This window comes from Oryx dammah, unplaced genomic scaffold (assembly GCF_014754425.2).
Source record: "Oryx dammah isolate SB20612 unplaced genomic scaffold, SCBI_Odam_1.1 HiC_scaffold_29, whole genome shotgun sequence".
NCBI lineage: Eukaryota > Metazoa > Chordata > Mammalia > Artiodactyla > Bovidae > Oryx > Oryx dammah.
The window spans coordinates 14,347,995-14,371,834 of NW_024070213.1; the positions used below are offsets into that span (position 1 = coordinate 14,347,995).

General features: G+C 43.9%; 2 protein-coding genes across 2 annotated transcripts in view; both read left to right on the forward strand.

Annotated features, from left to right (window-relative positions):
* Window positions 1-14: 14 nt before the first annotated feature.
* On the forward strand, window positions 15-17,728 carry RAD51AP1 (RAD51 associated protein 1). Its single transcript, XM_040233756.1, has 9 exons — window positions 15-208; window positions 2,296-2,345; window positions 4,033-4,174; window positions 6,687-6,790; window positions 8,350-8,436; window positions 9,174-9,323; window positions 11,629-11,787; window positions 13,776-13,910; window positions 16,535-17,728. The coding sequence occupies exons 1-9, from the start codon at window positions 192-194 to the stop codon at window positions 16,669-16,671; spliced, it is 981 nt and encodes a 326-aa protein (XP_040089690.1). The 5' UTR covers window positions 15-191; the 3' UTR covers window positions 16,672-17,728.
* A 1,900-nt stretch (window positions 17,729-19,628) lies between these two features.
* DYRK4 (dual specificity tyrosine phosphorylation regulated kinase 4) overlaps window positions 19,629-23,840 on the forward strand; it is a 44,641-nt gene continuing 40,429 nt past the window's right edge. Inside the window, exon 1 of the mRNA XM_040233757.1 lies at window positions 19,629-19,666. Coding sequence (XP_040089691.1) covers window positions 19,629-19,666 — 38 coding nt within the window. The remainder of the gene's footprint in view (window positions 19,667-23,840) is intronic.

A 23,840-nucleotide genomic window follows, 5' to 3' on the forward strand; every position in this document is an offset into this window, starting at 1 on the left:
TGCTTGGGGAGGGCGTGAACTAACGCGCGCTTCTCAGAATGCATGCGCGGCAGTTGGAATGGCCAGCCAGGATTGGCGAGCCGCGGGATGGGCGGGACGCTCTGGCTTTGGTTTTGGGCGGGAATTGAAATTGCCGCGGCTGCTGCTTGCTAGATCCTGAGAGCTGCAGGTTTCCAGCCTCGGAGGGGATCATGGTGCGGCCTGCGAGGTAAGTAGCTCATGGCATTCGGCGAGGGTGGGGAGGAAGGTCAGGAAGACGCTGTAGGCTGCGTTACCTGCACGGGATGGAGAGAAGGGCCCGAGGACCAGGTGGCGATAGTGGGACGGACAGGGAAACACTCCGGCCTCCAGCAAGAGCTCCCGCTCCTTGGAAGGGTCCTGTCAACCTAGCCGTTTCCTTCTCTTGGCGTCCTTGACACTTCCTGCCGTTTCTTTTACCCACCCCGTTCAACTAAGACCCGATTACCCTTTGCATGGCTATGGTTTTTCCAGTGGTCATGTATGGATGTGGGAGTTGGACTGTGAAGAAAGCTGAGCGCCGAAGAATTGATGCTTTTGAACTGTGGTGTTGGAGAAGACTCTTGAGAGTCCCTTGGACTGCAAGGAGATCCAACCAGTCCATCTTAAAGGAGATCAGTCCTGGGTGTTCATTGGAAGGACTGATGCTGAAGCTGAAACCCCAGTACTTTGGCCACCTCATGTGAAGAGTTGACTCATTGGAAAAGATCCTGATGCTGGGAGGGATTGGGGCAAGAATAGAAGAGGACGACAGAGGATGAGATGCTGGATGGCATCACCGACTCGATGGACATGAGTTTTGAGTAAACTCCGGGAGTTGGTGATGGACAGGGAGGCCTGGTGTGCTGCAATTCATGGGTTCGCAAAGAGTCGGACACGACTGAGCGACTGAACTGAACTCAACTGAGCTCCTACTTAGGTGTTAATTCACTTGTTCGTCACTATATTTCTTTGAGATAGCAGGTTTAGTTCTCTTCATTTTATCAGTTTAAACCTCTGGGCCTGAAAGTCAGTTTGCCTGAGTCATACAGCTAGTAAGTTACTGGGTAACAAGCAAATCCAAGCCAGCTGGCGCACTTGTTTTCCACCAAGTGCTGTTGAAAATTCTTCCTCTACCTCAGTCGACCACCATGGAGACCTAGGGTCAGCCATTCATTTAGTAGAGTTTCGAATATACTTACTTCTGCGCTGTAAGTATATATTTACTAGGTATATGTACCTATATTTAGGTGCTGGAGGTTGCATTCTAAGGGGCTGAGAATAAACATGGGAGTGTGAGAGAGTGAGAGGAAGGAAAGCCTTACTTTAATTTTAATTAAAAACTTTTTATTGAAGTGTAGTTCTCTATAATCTTGTGTCTCTGGTGTACAGCAAAGTGATCCAGTTTTATATGTATATATATATACATGTATTCTTTTCCATTAGGGTTTATTACAAGATATTGAATATAGTTCCCTGTGTTATATAAACTTTTTGTTTACCTATTTTGTATATAATAGTTTGTATGTGCTAATCCCAAACTCCTAATTTATCCCTCCTACCCCTTTTCCCTTTTGGTAACCCTAAGTTTGTTTTCCATGTCTCTGAGGCTGTTTCTCAGACTCACCATGTTTTAAATGTCTATTGCATAGTGAGCCATGGAGAGGAAATGGCAACCCACTCCAGTGTTCTTGCCTGGAGAATCCTGTGGACGGCGGAGCCTGGTGGGCTGCCGTCTATGGGGTCACAGAGAGTTGGACATGACAGAATCGACTTAGCATGCATGCATGCCTTGGAGAAGGAAATGGCAACCCACTCCAGCATTCTTGCCTGGAGAATCCCAGGGACAGAGGAGCCTGGTGGGCTGCCGTCTATGGGGTCACACAGAGTTGGACACGACTGAAGCACCTTAGCAGCAGCAGCATAGTGAGCATGAATTAATATTGAATGAGATAAAAGAAAATGGCTTTCAGTATCAAGAAGTTTGTAATTTAATACATCAGAATTCACATATAAAACAAAAGAATACATACAACAAGAAATTCTAATGGCAATTAAACAGTGTGTACACTTTGTGTTAATTATATTGATTATTCTTACTTTGTTCTCTGAATTAACTTTTTTCCTTATCAAGTATAATAATGTTATATCTTTGCTGTAAAATGCAAATCATGTTTTTAATTTACATGCGCTTAAGGGAATCCAAACATTTTTATTTACTCAAGAGTATTAATGGCCTTAAAGAATGGAGGCGAGAAGTTGACATTTGTATAAATAAAATTACTGTCTTGGTCACAGGCATAAGAAGCCAGTCAATTACTCCCAATTTGAGGACTCTGATAGTGATGGTAAGTAAAGCATCTTATTTCTTCATTGAAGGTTTGATAATTTATTTCCTTAGTTTATAGGATATATTATGTATGGGTGTGTGTGTGTGTGTGTGGCTAAAATATGGTTGTACCAATTGCATATGAGGAAGGTCTGGAGAAATAATTTTTTTAGCATTTAGGATAATTATGCTGATTACTACACTGACAAGAATTATTATTGGCATAAATCATAACCACACAGGGCCAGGAGAAATGATTTTTCAGGTGTAAACTACTCTAGATCCAAGTTCCCCCTGTCTTTCAGAGATGCAGATGTGTTACAGAATATATTGTAAAATCCCCATTAATGATAGAGTAAAGCAAGCCCCTGAAGGAAGCTCAGGCTTAAGCTTTGTCCTACTGTATTACATATATACTTGTCTTTGCTAGTAGGAGAACTTTGGTCAAAACTTTGAGAAACATGGTGTTAGGTTACATCATACTTCAACGTAAGTTATTTGTTTCTTTCTTAGACTGCTGGAGTTTTCTGGGAGTCAAATGTTTAGTAATCCCTTGGTTTGAAGGAATCTGTTTTTGCCTGGAGCCCAGTCTTAATGTGCATCTGAGACTTGGGACAGAAGAGTATAGAACATGACTTTCTAGCTTTTCACTCTTGTCATCAGTCTGTCACAAAATAGGTATAAACTGCTGGCTGTATTCTGGAAACTGGTGTGGAGGTGGGGGACAAGTCACAGATTATTGTATTTCTATGTGGAGAAGCATAAAACACTTGTTAATAAATGGGAAAGTCCATCATTCAGACTGTGTGTACCTCGAAGGTATGCATATGTGTCCTGTATGCGTTTGAAAGTTAGAGCAGCGGTTTTATGTTGAGTGTCAACAGAAGAATCACCTCAGTTCTGAGGATGGTAAGACAGAAAAACCCATGAAAACTGAATGGACTGGAAAACAGCATCCCTTTGCCAAAAATAAAGTTACTGTGGTGGGATCATAGGAGGGCTCTTAAGATGATGAGACCGCTACTGTAAAGTCCTAAGTAGGAGCTACTTTCTCTTCCTCCATGTTCCGATGCTTCTTACTTTACTTAGCTTGGTTGTTGTTTTAGGAAAGGTAATGAGGATGAGATGGTTGGATGGCATCACCAACTCAATGGACATGAGTTTGAGCAAGCTCTGGAAGTTGGTGATGAACAGGGAAGGCTGGTGTGCTGCAGTCCATGAGGTTGCAAAGAGTTAGACACGACTGAGCAACTGAACTGTACTGAATAGGCCTTTGAAAGAAAGTATTTGGCTGTGTTATGAAATTTCCATAAAAATAATTTTCTTCCACTTGTCAATATGATAAAATTATACAGGGAATTTTATTGATTTTTCTAATGGTTTTAGAGGTTTTTAATTAATCGTTTTTTTCTTTGCCACTTATATATGCTAGCTTAGTGGGCCTTATAGTTTTTCAGGGAGTTAGTTTTTGACAGATGAATTTTTTTTTTAAGTCACTAAAACAAAGTTGAAAAGCTCGAGTGAGAATAAAAACAGTATGCCAACTGTCTTTTTTAAATTATGGAAAGCAAACAAGTTTCCTTATCTTTAAAACTTGAACACACATAGTAATGACTCTCAACTACCAAGAAAGTAAGTTTACCTTATTTCTTCCTTAGGAAAAGCAGTTTCATATATTCTTTCATTTTTAATTCATGCATAAATAGATGATTTTGTTCCTGCAACCGCATCGTTAAATAAGAAATCCAGAACAACACAAAAGGAGTTGAAACTAGAAAAACCAGAACCTAAGCTGAAGAATCTCCAGGAAAAAGACATCCCACTACAAGAGAAAACTCCTAAAAAAAGGTGAGAGGTAAGAAATGCAGTGAATATATGACATTAGATGTGTTAATCTAAAAGAGATAAATTCAAACTCTTGGTCTAAATTAGAACTTGAGCAAAATCATAGGTCTTATTAAATTCATGTAGGAGAACAGGAATGTAACCACTGATCCCCTCTGGCTTTCTGAACTGCTTTAAGTTCATGAATGCATAAGGAAATAACCATGTAAGTCATAATCACCAAGTGTACAGGTATATCTTGCCTTTACAGGGAGACCTCACACCTGACTCTGAAGTCCTCAGGTCTTACAAGACTATTTTGTTTAAAGTTACGTCTGTAAGGACCGTTTATAAAATTCAAAATCACGTTTCTCAGTGAGATGATGGATGTTCCCTCAACTTGTCATCATTTCATGATGTATGTGAACCACGTCATTGTGTCACACACATGAAACTTACACAGTGCTGGATGTCCATTATAGATAGCTCAGGGAAACCGGAAGGGGAAAAAAAAAGGGAAACTGTGTATTTCTCTACAGATAAAAAACATTTTCACTTTACCTTACTGCGTTTTGTCCAGCAGTGAGAAGGACCTGTGGTTTTAGCCTAACCGTGGAGTTCCACTAGTTAGTACTTGGAGGCAGTGGGGGAGATGGAGGGGAGGAATCTGAGAGGCCCCAGGCTTGCAGTGTGGGGAGGAGGTGGCCGAGGAGGGATTCCAACAAGTGGAACGTGGCGTGTGTGATGCTTCACTGCTCCAGTAGTGAGGAAACTTCCTTAACAGAGAGAAACTTACCCCCACGTCATTCTCTTCACTTTCGATTCTTTGTTTTTTCAGCTTCTTGTACTATCTTTAAAATATAGTTTAAAAAACAACCAATGGGTGGGAAAAAAGATTTGCAGATCATGTGGTCCATTAGGGACTTGCATCTAGAATGTATAGGGAACTCTTGCAGCCCGACACTAGAAAGGATCATGACCCAATTTGGAAATGGGCCAAGGACTTGAATAGACATTTCTTTAAGGAATATATACAGATGGCCAATAAGCACGTGAAAAGGTGCTCACCATCCATAGCCATCAGGGAAATACAAGTCAAAACCCCAGTGAGATCATATGTCACCCCCACAGGAATGGCTGGATGCAGAAAGACAGATAGTAGCAGGTGTTGAGGAGGATGTGGAGAAATGGAAACCCTCATGCATTGCTGCTGGGAGTATAAAATGGTGCACCCTCATTGGAAGACAGAGTAGCAGTGCCCCAAAATGTAGGGTTTATTATATGACCCAGCTAGGCATATGCCCGAGAGAAATAAAACTCTGCCCACACAAAAACCTGTACACGGATATTCATAGGAGCATTAATCATAATAGCCAGAAATAAAATGTGAGTAATCCAAATGTCTGTCGATTAGTGACTGGATAAATAAAATGCAGTATACCCGCACAGTGGAACCTTATTCAGCAATGGAAATAAATGAAGTCCTGATACATGCCACAACATGGATGTACCTTGAGGACATCATGGTGAGCCAAAGAAGCCAAGCACAGAAGGCCACATATTACGTGATTCCATTAATATTAACGTGGAAGGCCCGAAACAGACAAGTCCATGGAAACAGCATGTAGACTAGTGCTTGCCAGACGTTGGGGAGGGAGAATGGGGGCTGACTGCTAGTGGGTATGGAGTTTCTTTCTGGGATGATGAAAATGTTCTGAAATTAATAGTGATGGTAGCTTCACAGCTCTCTGAATATACTAAAAACTGCTGAATTGTAGGCTTCAAAGGCTGCATTTGACACTGTGTGACTTATATCTCAATAAACTTGTGATTTTAAAAGGTACTAAATCCTTCTAGGTGCATCTCAACGTCTCCTCCTTTATGTAACCTTTTTTGTCTGTCTTTTTGCGTTCCCTTCTTAAACACCGGAGCACTCTTGACCACCTTGAACAGGAGCCATGATAATCTGTTTACGTGGGATAATTATTCCAGGACTTTCTTTCCTACCTCCTCATTAACTGCAGACTCTGAGGGCACATCTAGTATCCTGTCTAGTGCAATGCCTCACGCAAAGTAAGTAGTTACTGAAATACTTGTCAGAATCCAGATTGGGCCAAGCAGATGTAAAAAAAAGAAAAAAAAAAATAGAGAGAGTAATGTCAATTTAACGTAGGAGCTGTAATAGCTGCCTAAGGAGGTGTGGGTGAGGTCAAGGAAGATTCCTAAGCAGAAGTGATGTTTGAGCCACGCCTGCTCTCACTTGGGCGGGTGCTTCCCACCTGGACAGAGCTGGTGGTGAGGAAGAGATGTCACAATGACGTGGACACTGTCACCCACTGCCCGTGTCTGTTCTGTTCTGCTGGGTCCAGCATGACACTGTTACATTTCAGGAGGTGGAACATTAAAGTCCATTATGATAATGATCATTGTTTAAGAACATCTTCCTGAGGTTGGAAACTCTCAGCTAACCTCTCTCAAGGTTTGCTGTTTAGTTGAGACTGATGGTTTAAAAGCTCGTTATTTTTGTGTGTTTTAGGATGGCTTTGGATGATAAACTCTACCGAAGAGACCTAGAGGTCGCACTGGCTTTGTCAGTGAAGGAGGTTCCAGCTGTCACCATTGATGTGGAGCAGTCTCAAGGCAAGCGTAACTTTATCTTCTGTAATTATCTTTGAAACCTGGAAAGTGAGAGTGAAGTCGCTCAGTCGTGTCCGACTCTTTGCGACCCTGTGGACTATAGCCTACCAGGCTCCTCCCTCCATGGGATTCTCCAGGCAAGAGTGCTGGAGTGGGGTGCCATTTCCTTCTCCAGTGGATTTTCCCAATCCAGGGATTGAACTCGGGTCTCCCGCATTGGAGGCAGACACTTTAACCTCTGAGCCACCAGGGAAGCCCCAAAACCTTCTTACCCCTTTTGTAATCATTTCTTTGGATGAGCTTGTACAGGGGGAAGGATGTACTTTTAATACTTTGGACTATAAAAGGAGCAGTTTGCGGAGGGTACTGTTGGATTAGTTGTTTATTCCATCATAAAACTCTCATCCACCAACAAATATCTCTCTGCCTAACACTCAGGGTCCACTTGAGGACATGGACTGTGACTCTGGATCCAAAGTTCGTCTTCGTACACAGTGAAAATGTAATTTCTTGGTCAAATAAATTGACCACTACATCCTAACGGCCCACTTTCTTTCTCTCCAAATTGCAATTAGTTAAGCATCATCTAATGGTGGTAATCTTTATTATTCAGAAAGGTAAAAGTTCTAATTTGGTGAGCAAACTCAGTAGACTCAATAGGTTTATGACTCCTGACTTTTTCTGTGGGTTTTTCTTTGATATTTCTGGCAACTAGGAAGCAGATAGCAATATTGATGTCTTGGAGAGGTAGAAATCATTATTCTTGGAAAAAACATTCATATTGCTAAAATGCTTTCTGGATTAAACTACTTTGGCCTAACTTCTTTTTTGTTGGAGGTTATTTTAAGCACATTCCCTTATTTAAAGGGTAAAGATGTTTAAGTCAAAAGTGCCTGCTGTTTGACAATCAATGAGATAGTGTTGATTAGAGGTTCCTTTATCAAAGAAACTTAAGAGAACTGTCTTACACCTAAAATTGAGAAAATGAAAATCTCTTTCCTATAAAAGACAGTGACATGTATAACAGGATTTCCTTCTCCAAGAGTCATGTATTCCATAGCATTGGGATCAATACTCTAGATCATTTTAAAGTTATAGTAATGATTGAAGGGTCTTTACGTTAGTAAAAGCACAGATCTCCCTACACAGGAATGATAGTTAACATTTATGAACTGTTCCCTATGTGCTGGGCACCACAATAAGCTGTTTCCACATTCAGCCAACATCTAATTCCCCACAGGAGCCTCATTTAATCCCCACCCTGTTTCGATGTCTATATTATGGATGAGGAAATTAAACCTTGCAAAGGATAAGCAGCATTCCCTTGGTATGTAGCTGATTTAAGAGCCCAAATTTGAACTTAGGTCCCATTAAAGTTTGTGTGATTTCCAAGCCAAAAGTCCTAATCTTAGGCTAGTTTCACCAAGTCAAATCAATGTGCTAGCTTGAGCTTGGCTCATGTGTCTGTATCTAAATGCTATCAGACTTTAGCACTTCTCTTCTTGTTTCTAGTCATTGGTTGATTAGGGTGCATCTGTCTCTTCCTTCTTGCTGATATCCAGGCTTTGACAAACATGGCAAGAAGGAAACAGGAGCAACGAGTAAGTCTCCTCATGTCTCCAACTGCAGCGTAGCCGGTGATTATTTAGGTAAGTTTTTTATTCTTATATTTATTTTTTCCATCATCATTTTTCTAACTTTTACTTAAATTCTTGAACTAAAACTAGAACCAAGGTCTTCACATTTGTGAAGTTTCTCTTCACCTCTTCTCCTTCGTCTCTTTCTGAGTTCAGTCTTTCACTGCAGACCTGGTTCCTTCCCTGGGGTAGGGTCACGACTTCCCCTGACTTCTAGTTAACTGGAGTTGAACCTTGAAGAAAGGGGCTGCATCTTCCCAGCTTAGCTTGAAAACTCTTGGGGAAAGAGTCTCAATTTGGGTCTTAGACTTATGCTTAACTCAGATTGCTGCAAGGAGACTGATGTATTATATTGACCAGACTGGGTCTGTGGTCTGTTACTAGAAGTACAGGAAAGATGAAGCTGGGCAGATGTTTTAATAAAAGCAGGTGTAATGGAAATCCACTTTGCAGTTCGTCAGATGTTGTTTTTAGTCACTCAGATGTTGTTAGTCACTCAGATGTGTCTGACTCTTTGCAACCCCGTGGACTGCAACCCACCAGACCTAGTCTGTTCGTTGGATTCTCCAGGCTAGAATACCGGAGTGGGTAGCCATTCCCTTCTCCAGGGGATCTTCCTGACCCAGGGATCAAACCCAGGTCTCCTGCATTGGCATGTGGGTTCTTTACCACTGAGCCACCTGGAAAGCCCCTCTTTAGATGTTACCAGGCACAAAAACTTTCTTTCTTTTTTTTAAAACGTCCTGAAGATCTGGATAAGATCACTGAGGAGGATGATTCTCAGGACACTCCACGGAGAAGGAAAGCTGCGTCCCAAGCCGTGGTCCAGCAGAGGAAGATTCTCTTGGAAAACAGTGATGATGATGGAGCCAACGACTCTGAGCCAGACTTTGCAACTGGTAGGTTATGTCCTCACTCAAGCTCCACCCTATGGAGAGTCAGTCAGAAGTTCCCGGAGACTCCTGCCGTACACAGAACACTGCTGAGCATTGGCTGTGCAAATTTGGGGAACACAAGACAGTTAAATTCAGCTGTGCCTTTGGTGGAAAAGCTTTATCCGGAGATGAACTTTAAGCTGTGCCTTGAAAAATAAGTAGCATTTAAGAGAGAAATGGCACTTCTGACTGATGGAAAGGCATAGACCACAGAACAGGCAAGTACATACACAAGAGCTCAGTGATACTAGAGATTTCTCAAAGAAGTAAAAATGGAACTGCCTTACGATCCAGCAGTTCCACTGCTAGGGATTTATCGGAAGGAAATAGGAGCAGTGATGAGAAAAGATAGATGCCCGCTGTGCTCAGTGCAGCATTGTTCACAATAGGCATGACACGGAGGCAGCCTAAGGGCCCGTCAGTAGGTGAAGGGATAAAGAAGATGTGCTACATATATATGCTTGATGTATGTATATTGGGGTTGTTCGTCCTCATTTATCCAGCAGATATTTGGGTTTCTATTTTGGGTGCTGTATTCTTGACAGGAGAGCTTACCTTTGAGGGCGGGGACATGGACAGAAAACCAAGATCTGAGGTGTCAAGCGTTGATGGTTTATGTACTTAAGAATTCATAGATTCTGAGAAGCATCTCTTGTCTTCTTGCTTCACTTGCAGTCCAAAAAGACGGTCTCTTTTCCAGTTCTCTGAGAGCTGGTTTGGTTTTTCTCTGCTACATTGTTACAATTCCACCCAAACTCCTTGGGTGGTTGTGCTTCTCTTCAAACTGTGTGGTCCAGCCCCAAGAACTCTGGGCCTCTCAAGGGGCGGCTTGTTGCGGGGAGGTGGTTACCACCATCCAGCCTGTGCTGTGGCTGCACAGCCTGAGCTTCAGGCACCGTCTCCCTCCTCCCAGCCTTCTGACTCCTCCTGAGTCCCCCACCCCAAGAGTGCACAAGTCTGCGCTGTCCTGTGGGTCTGGAACCCCCTTCGGAGCCCCGTCCAAGCCTGCTTTACCTACCATGGAAGGACACCCGTGTTCCCTGTCTTGCTTGTTGTACTTCAAGGAGCGGTAGAGCCGGTTTATTTTCTTCTGCCCTAAGCTGAGAATGGCTCCCTCTCCTATCCCCTCAGAGCTGATGGTTTATTATACTTGAATGTGCTGCTGGAATCATCTCAGACAGCCTGCATTATCTGGAGCAGGGTCCCTTCTTTAAGTGACATTTCAGAATTTTCCACTGCATCGGCTCACCCTAGATGAGAGAAGGTGCCTTTTGTGACCTTCAGTTGGGAAAGAAAAGTGAAAAGGAGAGAATCAAGGCTTCTCCTAAGGATATATAAAGCTCTCCAAAATCCATAACCCAGCATCTGGGTTTTTAGATTCTCCAGGAGGAGATGCTAACCCTTGGGATTCTGGGTGTTCCGTCGCTGCCCCTCCGGTTTATGTACATAGAGTTCTAGCCTGTCCTACAGTCTGTCCCCTCAAGCCAAAAGAGAATACGTGCAATACCATAGCTGTTGAGTTTACAGGAAGCTGTGCCTCCTGGACTTTGTGTTCTGATATTCTAGAGAGGCTTCTCCACCACCTGCCCTTCTCAAATCCAGATCCTCTTGGGACTCCAGAAATAATTACTTGATTTTGCCAGGTGCTATTTATATTAATAGCAGCCTTCATGCAATCTGCTGGCCTTATATAGTAAATTCTGTATAACTCAGTAACTGTTATGTGAATACGTGGGTTGATCATCTGTTTTTAAAATTGTGTTAGTGTGGGAAGAATGACAGATAAGGACATCACAGTTTGAGATCATGATGACATAGTTGATTTAGACAGAGGCCATCAGCGAGAGGCTGATGAGCATCTTTCCGACGGGGATTCAAGCCAGGCATCCACTGACCCCACCGGGAGCCGGGCAGCCACATGTTCTGTGCTCTCAGACACGAGTGACACCATAGGCAGAGCAGAACATCACCTAGGAAGTGTGTTCACTACCTGTATTAACTCAGTCTGCACAAGAGCCCTGTGGTGGAGGCAGTAGGGTCCTCCCCATCTTATACGTGGGAAACTGAGGCACAATGGCGTCAGGGGCCTGTCTGAGGTCAAGGACACGTAAGTGAGGGGCCTGGATGCACTCCTAGGCACTGTGCCTTGTTCGGCCCCTGGAGACAGCATGACACAGAGGGGACAGGGATGTGTGTGCAGAAGGTGACGCTGGAGCCCAGAAGCCCCGCGTCTTCCAGCAGAGGTGAGCAGAGGTGTGATCTGTTTCAGGTGAAGACTCTGAGGATGGCTCTGATTTTAGTGGGAGTGAAGACGATGAAAGCTTCACTGTGAGAAAAAGTAAAGTTAAAGAAACCAAACGGAAAGAAGTGAAGGCGAAACCTCCAGCTGAAAAGAAAGAGAAGCCTAAACCCAAGCGTGGTGCTGGGGGTAAGCCAGTCCCTCACACGTCACTTCACGCCGGAGACGGGCCTGCTTTCCTTAAAGTTCTTCCCTGCCTCTGCCCTTTTCTCCCTAACCTGTGGGGTCTTCCTTTCTTGTGACAACCCAGGGAGGACGGCAGGCTGGGCTAGGGTGGCAGAAGGCCGAGGGGGCCCTGAGCAGCTCCTGTCGCCTGCATTTCATGGCTACAAAACTGAGGCTGTCAGAGGTAAAACCACATGTTGGATTCTCACGGCTAGGCGATGGCCGGAACTAGCCCCCAGCTTTGTCCATGCAGAGCCTGGATCTGTCCATTAGACACATTTTCTCCAAGCAATTGGACGTGAGGTGGCGTATCTCATTCGCTGCTGTCGCACATGACTGGTCTTGGAGGGGAGAACCCTTCTGTCTGTATTTAGGGGCCTTTGGTTTCTTCAGAACAGATTCAGTTAGAAGAAACCAGTTTTACAAGACAACTTCTGAAACTAGTGATGACCTGAACGTGGAATAGTTGTTTCTTGTGTGAAAGAAGTTGGGATGTTTGTGAGTTCATAATACATTAATAGATTATTGTAAAATATAACTTCCTTAAACCTGATTTGCTTTTCTTACTGGTAGAGTTTTTATATCTTAGCTGTTTAATATATGTATAGTATTTGAAACTATTGTTTAGACCCCATTGTTAAGGATGGCCTTAGTCTCACCTCCCCTTGAACAGATCAGTGCTGAGTACTGGTGCCGAGTACTACTGAGAAATGGGAAGTACTGATGGAGCCCCATAATTCTTCCCTTGGTAGAGAAAATTTTAAGAGCTGTGGCATCCAATACAGCAGCCACTAGCCAAAGTAGTTCCATCACATTTAAGATAATTGGGTACAGTTTGAAAGTCAGTTTCTTGGCTTTGCTGCCACATTTCAAGTGCCCACCTGACTGTGGCTTGTGGCTACTGATGTGTTGGACAGCGCAAAATACAGGGCATCCCCATCATGGCAGAGAAGCCTGACCTTGGGCTTCAGCAACAGGAAGAGGAGTGCGTGGTGAAGGTGTTCACATCCACAGGCACTCAGATGCTGCTGAGGCGTCTTGAAGCAAGCGTTATCTGAAAGAGACTTTGTCTCCTACTTCTCCCTCCATTTCTCCCTCCATCAAAAACAAACCCAAACCCACTCCCATTCTATATTCCTTCTCAGACGGTGTGTCCATGACGGGAGTTTGTGAGTCCTGATGATTCCTGTGTCTCCAGCACCGTCCTCCTTTCTAATGACCCAAAGCCCTCCGCTCTGCTGTCTTCCCCTCGTTCTCCCACTTCGTTCATTCCTGACTCGTTCCCGATCCCCTCTCACCTGGGCCACCACAGGGCCGCCTAGGTGCTCTGCTTTTACACCGCCCTCGGTGAGATGCTTCTAAACGTGCAGATCCATGTGGCTTCTAAGTTCCCCCAGGCCCACCTCTCGGTCCTGTCATCTCTTACCACACTGCAGTGTACATATCTCTTTACTTTTGTGCCGTTTCTGCTAGAGTCTAGTGAGGGGACCATAAATTCCCTGGGAATAGGATCTCTGAGACCCTGGAGCCTGATACGTTTAATATCTCATGACACATGGTGACGGGACACTGTTGTGTGAGTTACAAGTGTGGACTCAGACGTGGTTTCCACTTCTGGCTCAGATGCTTACTAGCTCTCAGACTACAGGCCGACTGTCTAATCTCTCTGTTTCCTTAACTGACAGTGGGGAGAGTCATTTCTGTATCAGAGCTGCCCTCAGGGTTAAAGGTAGCGTTAAAGGATATATTTACCATACTTCCTAGCATAGAAGTGCTCAGAAAGAATGGCCGTTCCTAGGCCCTCTATAAATGTTGATTAATGAAAGTTTTCTGGATTTATGATTCTGCTTCTTTAATTTTTATAAGCTGTTGGAACTGTATAATTTTCACACATGGATGCTAGACTTCAATCTTGCTCTGTGACCCCTGTTTTATGTATATTTTCAAATAAGTGACTTCAGTAGACTGCACTCCAGCTGCCGTCAAGTCAGAATCTCGGTCCTCACCAAGAAAGGAGGCCAGTAGGACGCCTTCACAGATACGCAGTCCTGCAGCAGAAAGCAAGAGACCCAAGTGGGTCCCACCAGGTACGTATAGTATGTTTATTTACTGCTAAAGGGCAGGGACTTGGAGGATTGCCACAGGTAGGTATTTTTCCCTTGTAAATGTTACGAATGAGCACTTCCTCATATTGCAGTCTCAGAACTAAAGGTTTTTAATTGCTGTATTTGTTCATCACTTGTTATTCCCTTATATTTGAGCACCTAAGTTGTTTATTATTTCTTCATGGTGATAAATAAGGTTGCAGTTAGCACAGACACCCTTACTTTAGAAATCTGGGCACATCCCTGGCTATTTCCTAGGATAAATTCCTAGTAGTAGAATTACAGTGAAAGAGTACCAGCATTAAAGATTCCTGATACATATGAATGAATGTTTGTTGACAGATCTCTTTGCTCAAGACCTGCTGATCCCTGCAGTGGGACAGAAACCTTGGGAATTCCAGCATTTAGCAAACTTGACCTTCAGTGGTTACACACTGGGCTTCTCTTTGTTTTCTTTTGCTCCGCAGCCCAGTCTCATGGTCCTTCATGCTTACTGACATTCCTAAAACCCTAGTCCAGGTTCTGCTCATGTCACATCCAGACTGGTGGTGACTTCCTGCCAGTCCCTCTCCACTTCCCCTCATCCTGCCCAGGAGCCCTCTGCAGTGGACAGATGCATTCTCTGCTCCTTCAGCACCTGGGTGTGCACATCTGTCCAGCTTCCTCCCTCTGGGATGGTGTGTCTGCTCCCCTTTACTGAGTCATTCCAGGTCTCCTGGGGTTTCCTGTCCTGCTTCTCCATGATGTCCTCTGGCTGGTCCACAGTGGTCACTCCCCTAAGGATGACCGACTATTCACAGATGGATGCAGGCCTGAGACTCCCGTGGTTGCTTCATTTCTCTGGCCTCATTTCATCATCTGAAGTGGCAGGCACTGTATAATCTTTAAAGTCTTCTGGTTTCAAAATTATAACATTTTAGGGAGGACTTTAAAAGTTTTGGGAGAAGGAAAGGAGAAAGGTTATTTACCGAAATAATGATGCTGTTTCAGTTCAGGGGTATCTCTTAGTTTATTTCTTTTAAGAATAATTAGTGATTCCTCAACAAAAGACATTTTAAATAATTGACATAATGAGTTACAGAAGTTTGAAGGCAGCATAAGCCAAAAGATAAGAAATAATGGAGTGATGGCTAAAGAGTCATCGTCATAAAACAGAGTGCTTGCAGACTCATTGTGTGGAAGGTGGGGCAGGTCAGCTGCTGGCGGCACGGGGCCGGGGAACAGGCTTGGGGGAGCGGGCGTCGTGCCCTCTGTAGGGAGGCCGCACTGCTCTGCTCCCCTTGCTGTTCACACGCAGGGCAGTGGGCCATGTGTTTCCATGTCTTGAGCTTTTCAAGAGAAGCCAGAAATCCACATTTTAGTGGGAAATTTCCTAGTTCGTAAAAGTGAACTTAAAAGTCGACCAGTCAATATATATGAGAGCAGGATTGACTCTCAGGTGGCCTCCTGTCTTACACAAACTTGAGAAGACCAGCGAGGCTCCAGTGGGAAAATGAGCCAAGGACATAAACATACCGCTGCCCCCAAGAAGTACCACCAGAAACAAATATGAAAAGAGTGGCAGTCTCAGTGGTAATTAAGGAAGCATAAAACAATAAAATGCAGTTTCATACCTCTCAAGCTAGAAAATAATAAAACTGTCAACCAGTGCATCTGGGTGGTGGGGTAGCAGGTGTAATTATTATAAATTTGTAATCCTTTTATAGGACAGCTTAACAGGAACCATAAAAATAAACCTGTCTTGTCTTTTCAGAGCTACTTTGGGAATTTACAAAGAATTCAAAAGAAGAAAAAGTAATAAGTGGTCAGTTTTTTAAATAACCATTTATAGAAAAGTGGTGAAAAACTAGAAACAACCCAGAAGTTTGCTGTAGGAATTTTGTCAATATGTGACACGTACATGCAATTAAGAATGATAAATCAGCAGGCTGGAATCATGGAAATGTTTATAAAACCTTTGTATGAAGAAATTATACACAGTTGTACTTTTTATACTCCATATCAACTACAAATGAATATGTGGATAAATTCGGAAATTTAGTACTCGATGGAAATAATCGCTCCATTAGTGTGGTAGCCTAAATGAAATGTGTCAATAAAGAAAAATGGTACTTGTCAAAGTTATTTACTGTTTGAAAAATAGACTCTTTAAGAAGTATTTGTAAAAGTTACAGAATTTTTAAAAATGTTTTAGATTTGCTACTACTTTAGAAATTATAATTACATTTTTTTAATGCCTTTACAATCAGTGTTGTTTGCTCCCAACTTTCCTATTTAGCTTTCACGTTTAAAGTTGTAGCATCATTACATTGGCCTCTGGGGATGTTTGCTATCCGACATACTTTCTGCTCTATGGTACTTCCCACTCTTTTGCTCTAACTTAATAGAACCTACAGAGCAGGAGAAGGCAATGGCAACCCACTCCAGTACTCTTGCCTGGAAAATCCCATGGGAGGAGCCTGGTAGGCTACAGTCCATGGGGTCGGAAAGAGTCGGACATGACTGAGCGACTTTGCTTACTTCTGCTGGCCTCTCCTGTTTCATAGACTGATCTTTATGAAGAGATGTCTGACATGCCCAGCATCAGGTGATGTGCTTTCTTGCAGCCACGTCCGGAAGCAGCAGCCGCAGCCCCCTGGCAGGAGTGGCCATGAAGTCTCCGAGTCAGAGCCTCCGCCTCGGCCTGTCCCGCTTAGCACGGGTTAAACCTCTGCATCCAAATGCCACCAGTAGCTGCGTGTAGCCACAGGAAGATGTTTGATTAAGAAGCTCTCACTCGTATAAGCGCATTTATATTTGAGGAGGGAATTGTAATATAAAGGAATCCTTTAATGTCATATAAATTTCCTCTACCTGCTTTGTGACTGTTCTCTGCAAAGCTGCCCGAGACTTCAGCAAGAGTTTTATGTGAATTCTCTTGGAATGTCCTTTCCTTCTGAAGAGCATATTCTCCTCCCTCAGTGTACTTAAGTGGCCGCTGACATCCACCTTGCTGTCAGCATGACACGGAAGAGGTCCACGTTCCACGCTGCTCGTTGCCAGTAACAGGATGCTGCTTCGTGCCTTTGTTAAGTTGATGGCCCCTGAACTTCGGGTGCAGAGTTTATCTCGCAAGAGGAAGATTCCCACTTCTCCCGGGGATGTTTCTACACTGGCAACTACACTGTCAGTTTTATTGCCACGATGTTTCATATTTTAACCAAATGTTTTTATAATGAGAATTCAGAATTATTTTCCACATTAAAACAGTTGCTGTATTATAGTGTATGTCTCCAACCTAGAAGTATTAATAGATGGTTATCTTATAGCAAATAAAATTTCGTGACATTTCATGAAGGCTTGATTGTCAAAACCTTTGATAAAAGTGGAACAGTTTTGATATGCACTTTCCCTTGATACCATTGTATCCGTCTGTCTCTAACTGTCTACACTTCATGATAAAATAAGTGCTCTGCAAAAAAAAAAGTTATCCTTTTTGCTGTAAATAGAGGAAGAGCTGTTTCTTAAAGTCATCACTGTACGTGAAGCCCATTTTTAACAGGTGGCTGTCAAGGTTGTCATCCCTGTTGTATTAGCATAGCTCTTCAGGAAGCTTAGATACGAGTTCACTATGAATAAAAGTAGTAATAGATGTTTTCTATTTACAGTGAAAATTTCAACCAGCTCCTGATCACTTTTTAACAAAATTCTCTGAATTTTAACCATTAAAAATGTATATAATACTTAGTTCTTGGTTTATGAAATATGTTAATGTGAAAATAAGTAATTCAGACTTATGATTAAAGTGAGCATTTGCCTACTGCTGCTTTGTATATTTTTTCTTGTATATAGCTTATACTGTGGTGCATCCCCAACTCACTCCGCCCTCCCTGGCCTGAAGCATGCTTTCCAGGAACACGGGGTTGAGGGACTCTCTCTACTGCACTTTAACAATAAACACTAAGAGCTATACTGTGCTAGTACTGATGTCATTGATTAACCACCTGGGCCAGCTTGATGAACCTGTTATCTCTGTGTGGGGTATTAACCCACCTATTGAAAATTACCTTAAAGTGTGCCCAAACTGGCTTTGCAGAAAACACTCATGACCATTCTGGTGTCAAACTCGGTACATTTTCTCACTGTCTTACAGACCCTGCTCATCGGGCCCTGTTTAACACGCTTTATTTCCTGGGCCATAGGACACCACTCTTTGGTACATTTCCCCCCCCCCCCCACTCCTCACTGCCTTGCGGCTTGCTAGTTTTCGGTGTCACCCACACCCACTGCTTTCACCGCCCTATCATATTCCATGTGAGTCCATTCTTTCCCCCTGCTGTTTTTTCTTTCAAAACCTGAGTTAACTTCAAGTTCCCTTGGTCACCTAGGTGACTGCTGCCTTCCAGTCAGGCTGTTCGGCCCAGAACTTGCTCTTTACGCAGCTGTGTTGTCTGGCCCCTTGATCATACGTCATTAGATTGGTGACATCCCCCCAACCCAGGCGTCTTCCCTCTGTAGTTCCTATTAGTAAACAGCATCATTATCAGTCAGCTGAGCGACCTGGGGCACTTGTGCCCTGCACATGCCATACAGTCAGCAAGCGCTAGTCTATTCCCTGCTCTCTCTTTCCAGGTGCCACCCTTTCTCTGACACTCCCATCACTTACTACTTCTCAGGGGCATCCTTGCCTTGATGAGCAAGCTACTCTGTCCTCCCTTCAACCCATTAGAGCCAGAGGGAGTTTCCTAAAACAAAATCTGAGCAGAACACCCCTCTGCTTAAAATCCGCTCACTCAGCCTGTTTAGTTCACAAGCTATTTAGAGTCAGGCTGGCCCATTGTCCCCCTCCTTCAGCCTTGTCCCCTGCTACCCATGTGCACCTTTGACCCTTGCCACACCACACTGGGTGCTGGCACCTGGGGCTCTGGGTTTTTAGATTATTCTATTTGCCTTTTTCCCGTTGCTAATTCCTTCTTGTGCTAGAAGACCCATATCCAACTCAGCTGTTTCAAAAAGCTTTATTTGAATGTCTGTTTCCTCCACGGACCGCTTTGTATTTCTCCAGGTAACTGCTGTCATTCAGCTATTTGGTTTTCCTGCTTTTAAAAGCTGGTGCAGAGTAAGCGCACAGAAGAACGTTCCTCTGACGAATAAATACTATCTGGAACCTTTACTATGTGCTTCTGATAACCCCAGGGCTTCCCTGGTGGCTCAGAGGCAAAGCCTCTGCCTGCAATGCGGGAGACCCAGGTTTGATCCCTGGGTCAGGAAGATCCCCTGGAGAAGGAAATGGCAACCCACTCCAGTACTCTTGCCTGGAAAATTCTGTGGGCTACAATCCATGGGGTCGCAAAGAGCCGGACACGACTGAGCGCCTTCACTTTCACTTTCTGATAACCCCACACTTTTGTGAAGGGGATAGAGTGAGGGGTCGCTTCACGAGCCTGTTGCATCAACTCGAATCTCTCTAACCTCAGAATGTCCTTCAATTCTTTTCCCAAACTTTAAAGAACGGAGGCAAGAATACAGGAGCAGGAGGAAAAGAGCTGTCTCTCCCGGCTGAGGTGAAAGGTGGTTTGGGACCGGCCCAGAGCCCCAGCCTTTCAGCTCAGGAGTCACAAAAAGGGCGGAAACAGTTTCTATAGCGACGGGAGCAGGGTGTGGCCCTCCACCAGCGCCCGCGGTTGGGATCCCGCAGCGCCCGCAGTCTGCGCAGGCCCGATGCAGCTCCTCCCGCCTCCCACCCACACGGGCGTCAAGTAAGGGGCGGGGGTACACGTCGGGGCCATGGGGGTGGAAGGTGGGGCGCGCGAGAGTGACAGAATGCGGGAAAAGAGAAGGACTGCAGGTCTGAGGAGAAAAAGGCAGGTGTGAATGCGCGGAGAAGGCAAGTACTATTTCAGATTTCGCTCCGAGCCCAGCTGCATCCTCAGAACCCAACATCAGTGTATTTAGGATTCGTTTTATTTTCAGATCATAATATCAAAGTTTGGCTCCATTATCTCCTTGATGACAAAGTACTCAGATAATAGGCATGTCTCTAAGAAGCATGGTGAGTGTAGGACTTACACATAACCCTTCTCTGACATGTATTTCCTTTTTTTTTTTTTAACTTTTAATTTTATATTGGGGGCTTCTTAAAAGCCTCTTGATGAAAGTGAAAGTGGAGAGCGAAAAAGTTGGCTTAAAGCTCAACATTCAGAAAACGAAGATCATGGCGTCTGGTCCCATCACTTCATGGGAAATAGATGGGGAAACAGTGTCAGACTTTATTTTTGGGGACTCCAAAATCACTGCAGATGGTGACTGCAGCCATGAAATTAAAAGACGCTTACTCCTTGGAAGAAAAGTTATGACCAACCTAGACAGCATATTGAAAAGCAGAGACATTACTTTGCCAACAAAGGTCCGTCTAGTCAAGGCTATGGTTTTTCCTGTGGTCATGTATGGATGTGAGAGTTGGACTGTGAAGAAAGCTGAGCGCCGAAGAATTGATGCTTTTGGACTTGGTGTTGGATAAGACTCTTGAGAGTCCCTTGGACTGCAAGGAGATCCAACCAGTCCATTCTGAAGGAGATCAACCCTGGGATTTCTTTGGAGGGAATGATGATAAAGCTGAAACTCCAGTACTTTGGCCACCTCATGTGAAGAGTTGGCTCATTGGAAAAGACTCTGATGCTGGGAGGAATTGGGGGCAGGAGGAGAAGGGGACGACAGAGGATGAGATGGCTGGATGGCCTCACTGACTCGATGGATGTGAGTCTGAGTGAACTCCGGGAGTTGGTGATGGACAGGGAGGCCTGCGTGCTGCGATTCATGGGGTCGCAAAGAGTTGGACACAACTGAGCGACTGAACTGAACTGAACTGGTAGCTCAGCTGGTAAAGAATCCGCCTGCAATGCAAGAGATCCCAGTTTGATTCCTGGGGTTGGGATGATCCCCTGGAGAAGGGGTAGGCTACCCACTCCAGTATTCCTGGGCTTCCCTGGTGGCTCAGTTGGTAAGGAATCCACCTGCAGTGTGGGATACCTGGGTATGGCCAGTAAACAAACAATGTTGTGGTAGTTCCAGGTGAACAGAGAAGGGACCCAGCCATACATACACAGGTGTCCATTCTCCCCCAACTCCCCTCCCATCCAGGCTGCCACATAACATTGAGCAGAGTTCCATGTGCTATACAGTAGATCCTTGTTGCTTATCCATTTTAAATTTAGCCGTGCGTACCTCTGACATATATTTCTTAAGCTAAAAACCTTAAATGTGCACTATTTTAATTGCTTCCTTATAGACTTATTAACTTTTGTATAAGGCTCTTTGAAAGTCTCACTAACTGCTCTTAAAAATTTTGGGTGTGAGGAGAGTCGAATTTTTATTCCCATTTTCTTATTGAGAAAAGCTAAGTGACTTGCCCAAGGCCTCCTGATTATCAACTGCTTCCTTCTGATTGGAGCTTCTCCCGTTGGCCCAGGTGTGTAGATTAATAAATCTGTACCCCCACAGCCCTAAGCAGTATGTTATACTTTTCCATTAAGATAATGTTGCATCACTGGCTTGGACTGAGTGCAGGATGGGGAGAGGTGGGTTTTAGAGAACTCATAAGACCTACTGGACATGCTTCCAGCCCTGACCCCAATACCTTGGGGCCCAGAGCTTTCTTCTCCCTTTCTTTTCCTTTTTTTAGGAAAATTTCCTTGGCGTATAGTTGCTTTACAATGTTGTGTTACTTTCTGCTGTGCAGCAAAGTGAGTCAGCCACATGTATACATATATTCCCTCTTCCTTGGATTTCCTTCCAATTTAGGTCACTGCAGAGCACTGGGTAGAGTTCCCTGTGCTATGCAGTAGGTTCTCAATAGTTATCTATTAGTATCAGTAGTGTATACGTGTCAATCCCAATCTTCCAATTCGTCCCACCCTTTTATTCTCCCTTGGTATCCATATGTTTGTTCTCTACATCTGTACCTCTCTTTCTGCTTTGCAGTTCGGTTCATCTGTACCATTTTTCTCAATTCCACATATATGTTAATATACAATATTTGTTTTTCTCTTTCTGACTTACTTCACTGGGTGACAGTCTCTAGGTCCACTCATGTTTCTGCAAATGGCACAGTTTCATTCCTTTTCATGGCTGAGTAATATTCCACTCTATATGTGCCACGTCTTTACCTGTTCATCTGTGGGTGGACATTTAGGTTGGTTCCATGTCTTGGCTATTGTAGATAGCACTGCAGTGAACGAACATTGGGGCATCTATCTTTTGGAATTATGGTTTTCAATAGGCGAAATGCCCAGGAGTGGGATTGCTGGATCATATGGTGGTTTTGTTTTTAGTTTTTTAAGGAACCTCCACACTGTTCTCCATAGTGGCTACATCAACTTACATTCCCCCCAAGAGTGTAGGAGGGTTCCTTCTTCTTCACACCCTTTCCAGCCTTTATTGTTTGTAGATTTTTGATGATGGCCATTCTCTGACCAGGGTGAGGTGATATCTCATTTTGGTTTTGATTTGCATTTCTCTAATAATTAGCAGTGTTGAGCATTTTTCATGTGTCTCTTGGCCATCTATATCTCTTATTTTGGAAAAAATGTCTATTTAGGTCTTCCACTCATTTTTGATTGGGTGCTTTGTTTATTCGATATTGAGCTGTGTGAGCTGCTCCCTTTCTTGTCTTCACCACACATCTCATCTGACTTGGTCATAAAAAGTGGGCCCACAGCCCACAGCTCACAGCTCGTGTCCAGGGATCTCTGGCTGATACCCACCTCTTCTGAGCAGCCCACTTGCCCACCGTCCTATTAGGGGACACCTGCCACTCGGGGGTGATTCCCAGGCTTAGCAAAGGTTTTTTTTTTTTTTTTAGAAGGAGATGAACAGTGCAAAATTTGGGATTTTTTTAAAGTCTGTAATTAACTTGTGCTATTGGAAATGTTCCATCAGCCAATTCAGGGCTTAAGTAACCTGCGGCCCCTTTGACCTGTTTTGGATGACTGATGATCAACAATGTTATTAACTCAGGTTTCACTGTTCAGGCTTAAATGGAGACTTGGCGAAAGTATGAGGCTGTTTAAACAGGAAGTTCAGACTACAAAAGAACAGTGGAAGTGTCCTCAGTCACCGGTCTTGCTTGAGGGATTTAATTGTCTACATGTAGGTACATAAAATCTAGGTGTTCTAAGGAATTCTCCAAACATGGACTCTGCCAAGTTGGTTCTGAGACTTAAGTCTGTTAGTTCCCTTCTCTCTTTTGGACCTTATCAAAGAGAATGATGATAAATGTGAAGGGATTCTGGCATGTCAGCCACTTTCCAACTGCTGTTGTTGCCAGCACCTGAACTGTAATGCACACTTCTCAGCGTGTGGAGGACCAGTGCTGACCACAGACCCAACATGAATGTGTTGTAACAGCTGAAAAAAAACAATACTGGTTTTGTCTGCTTTAATTGAAGATCAGTGACCATGTTGATACAAGGCAGAAACCAGCACAATATTGTAAAATGATTATCCCCCAATTAAAAAGAAAAATGAAAAAAATCAGTGACCTGGTGAGGGATGCAAAATTCTGGCTGCCTAACAAAGTGTTGATTAGAAGAGAACATTAATTCCAGCAAACGGTAGGCTTTTTAAGGGAGGTCATTTTTACTCCAGGCTTTCCTTATCCTGCCTGGATACTCTATCAAATGAGGGATTTGATATAAAAGCACAGATGCCTGAAGATGAGCAGGTGCTGGGGAAGCAAAAAGCCACTGTTTTGAATATTTAAGACCTCTTGAGTAGAAGAGGGGGTGAGTGTGCTCTTTGTAGCACTGCAGAGGAGAACAGATGTCAGCAGAGAAGAATAGGTGTCAGCAGAGGAGAACAGGTGTCATCAGAGAACAGGTGTCAGTGTAGGAGAACAGGTGTCAGCAGAGGAGAACAGGTGTCAGTGGAGGAGAA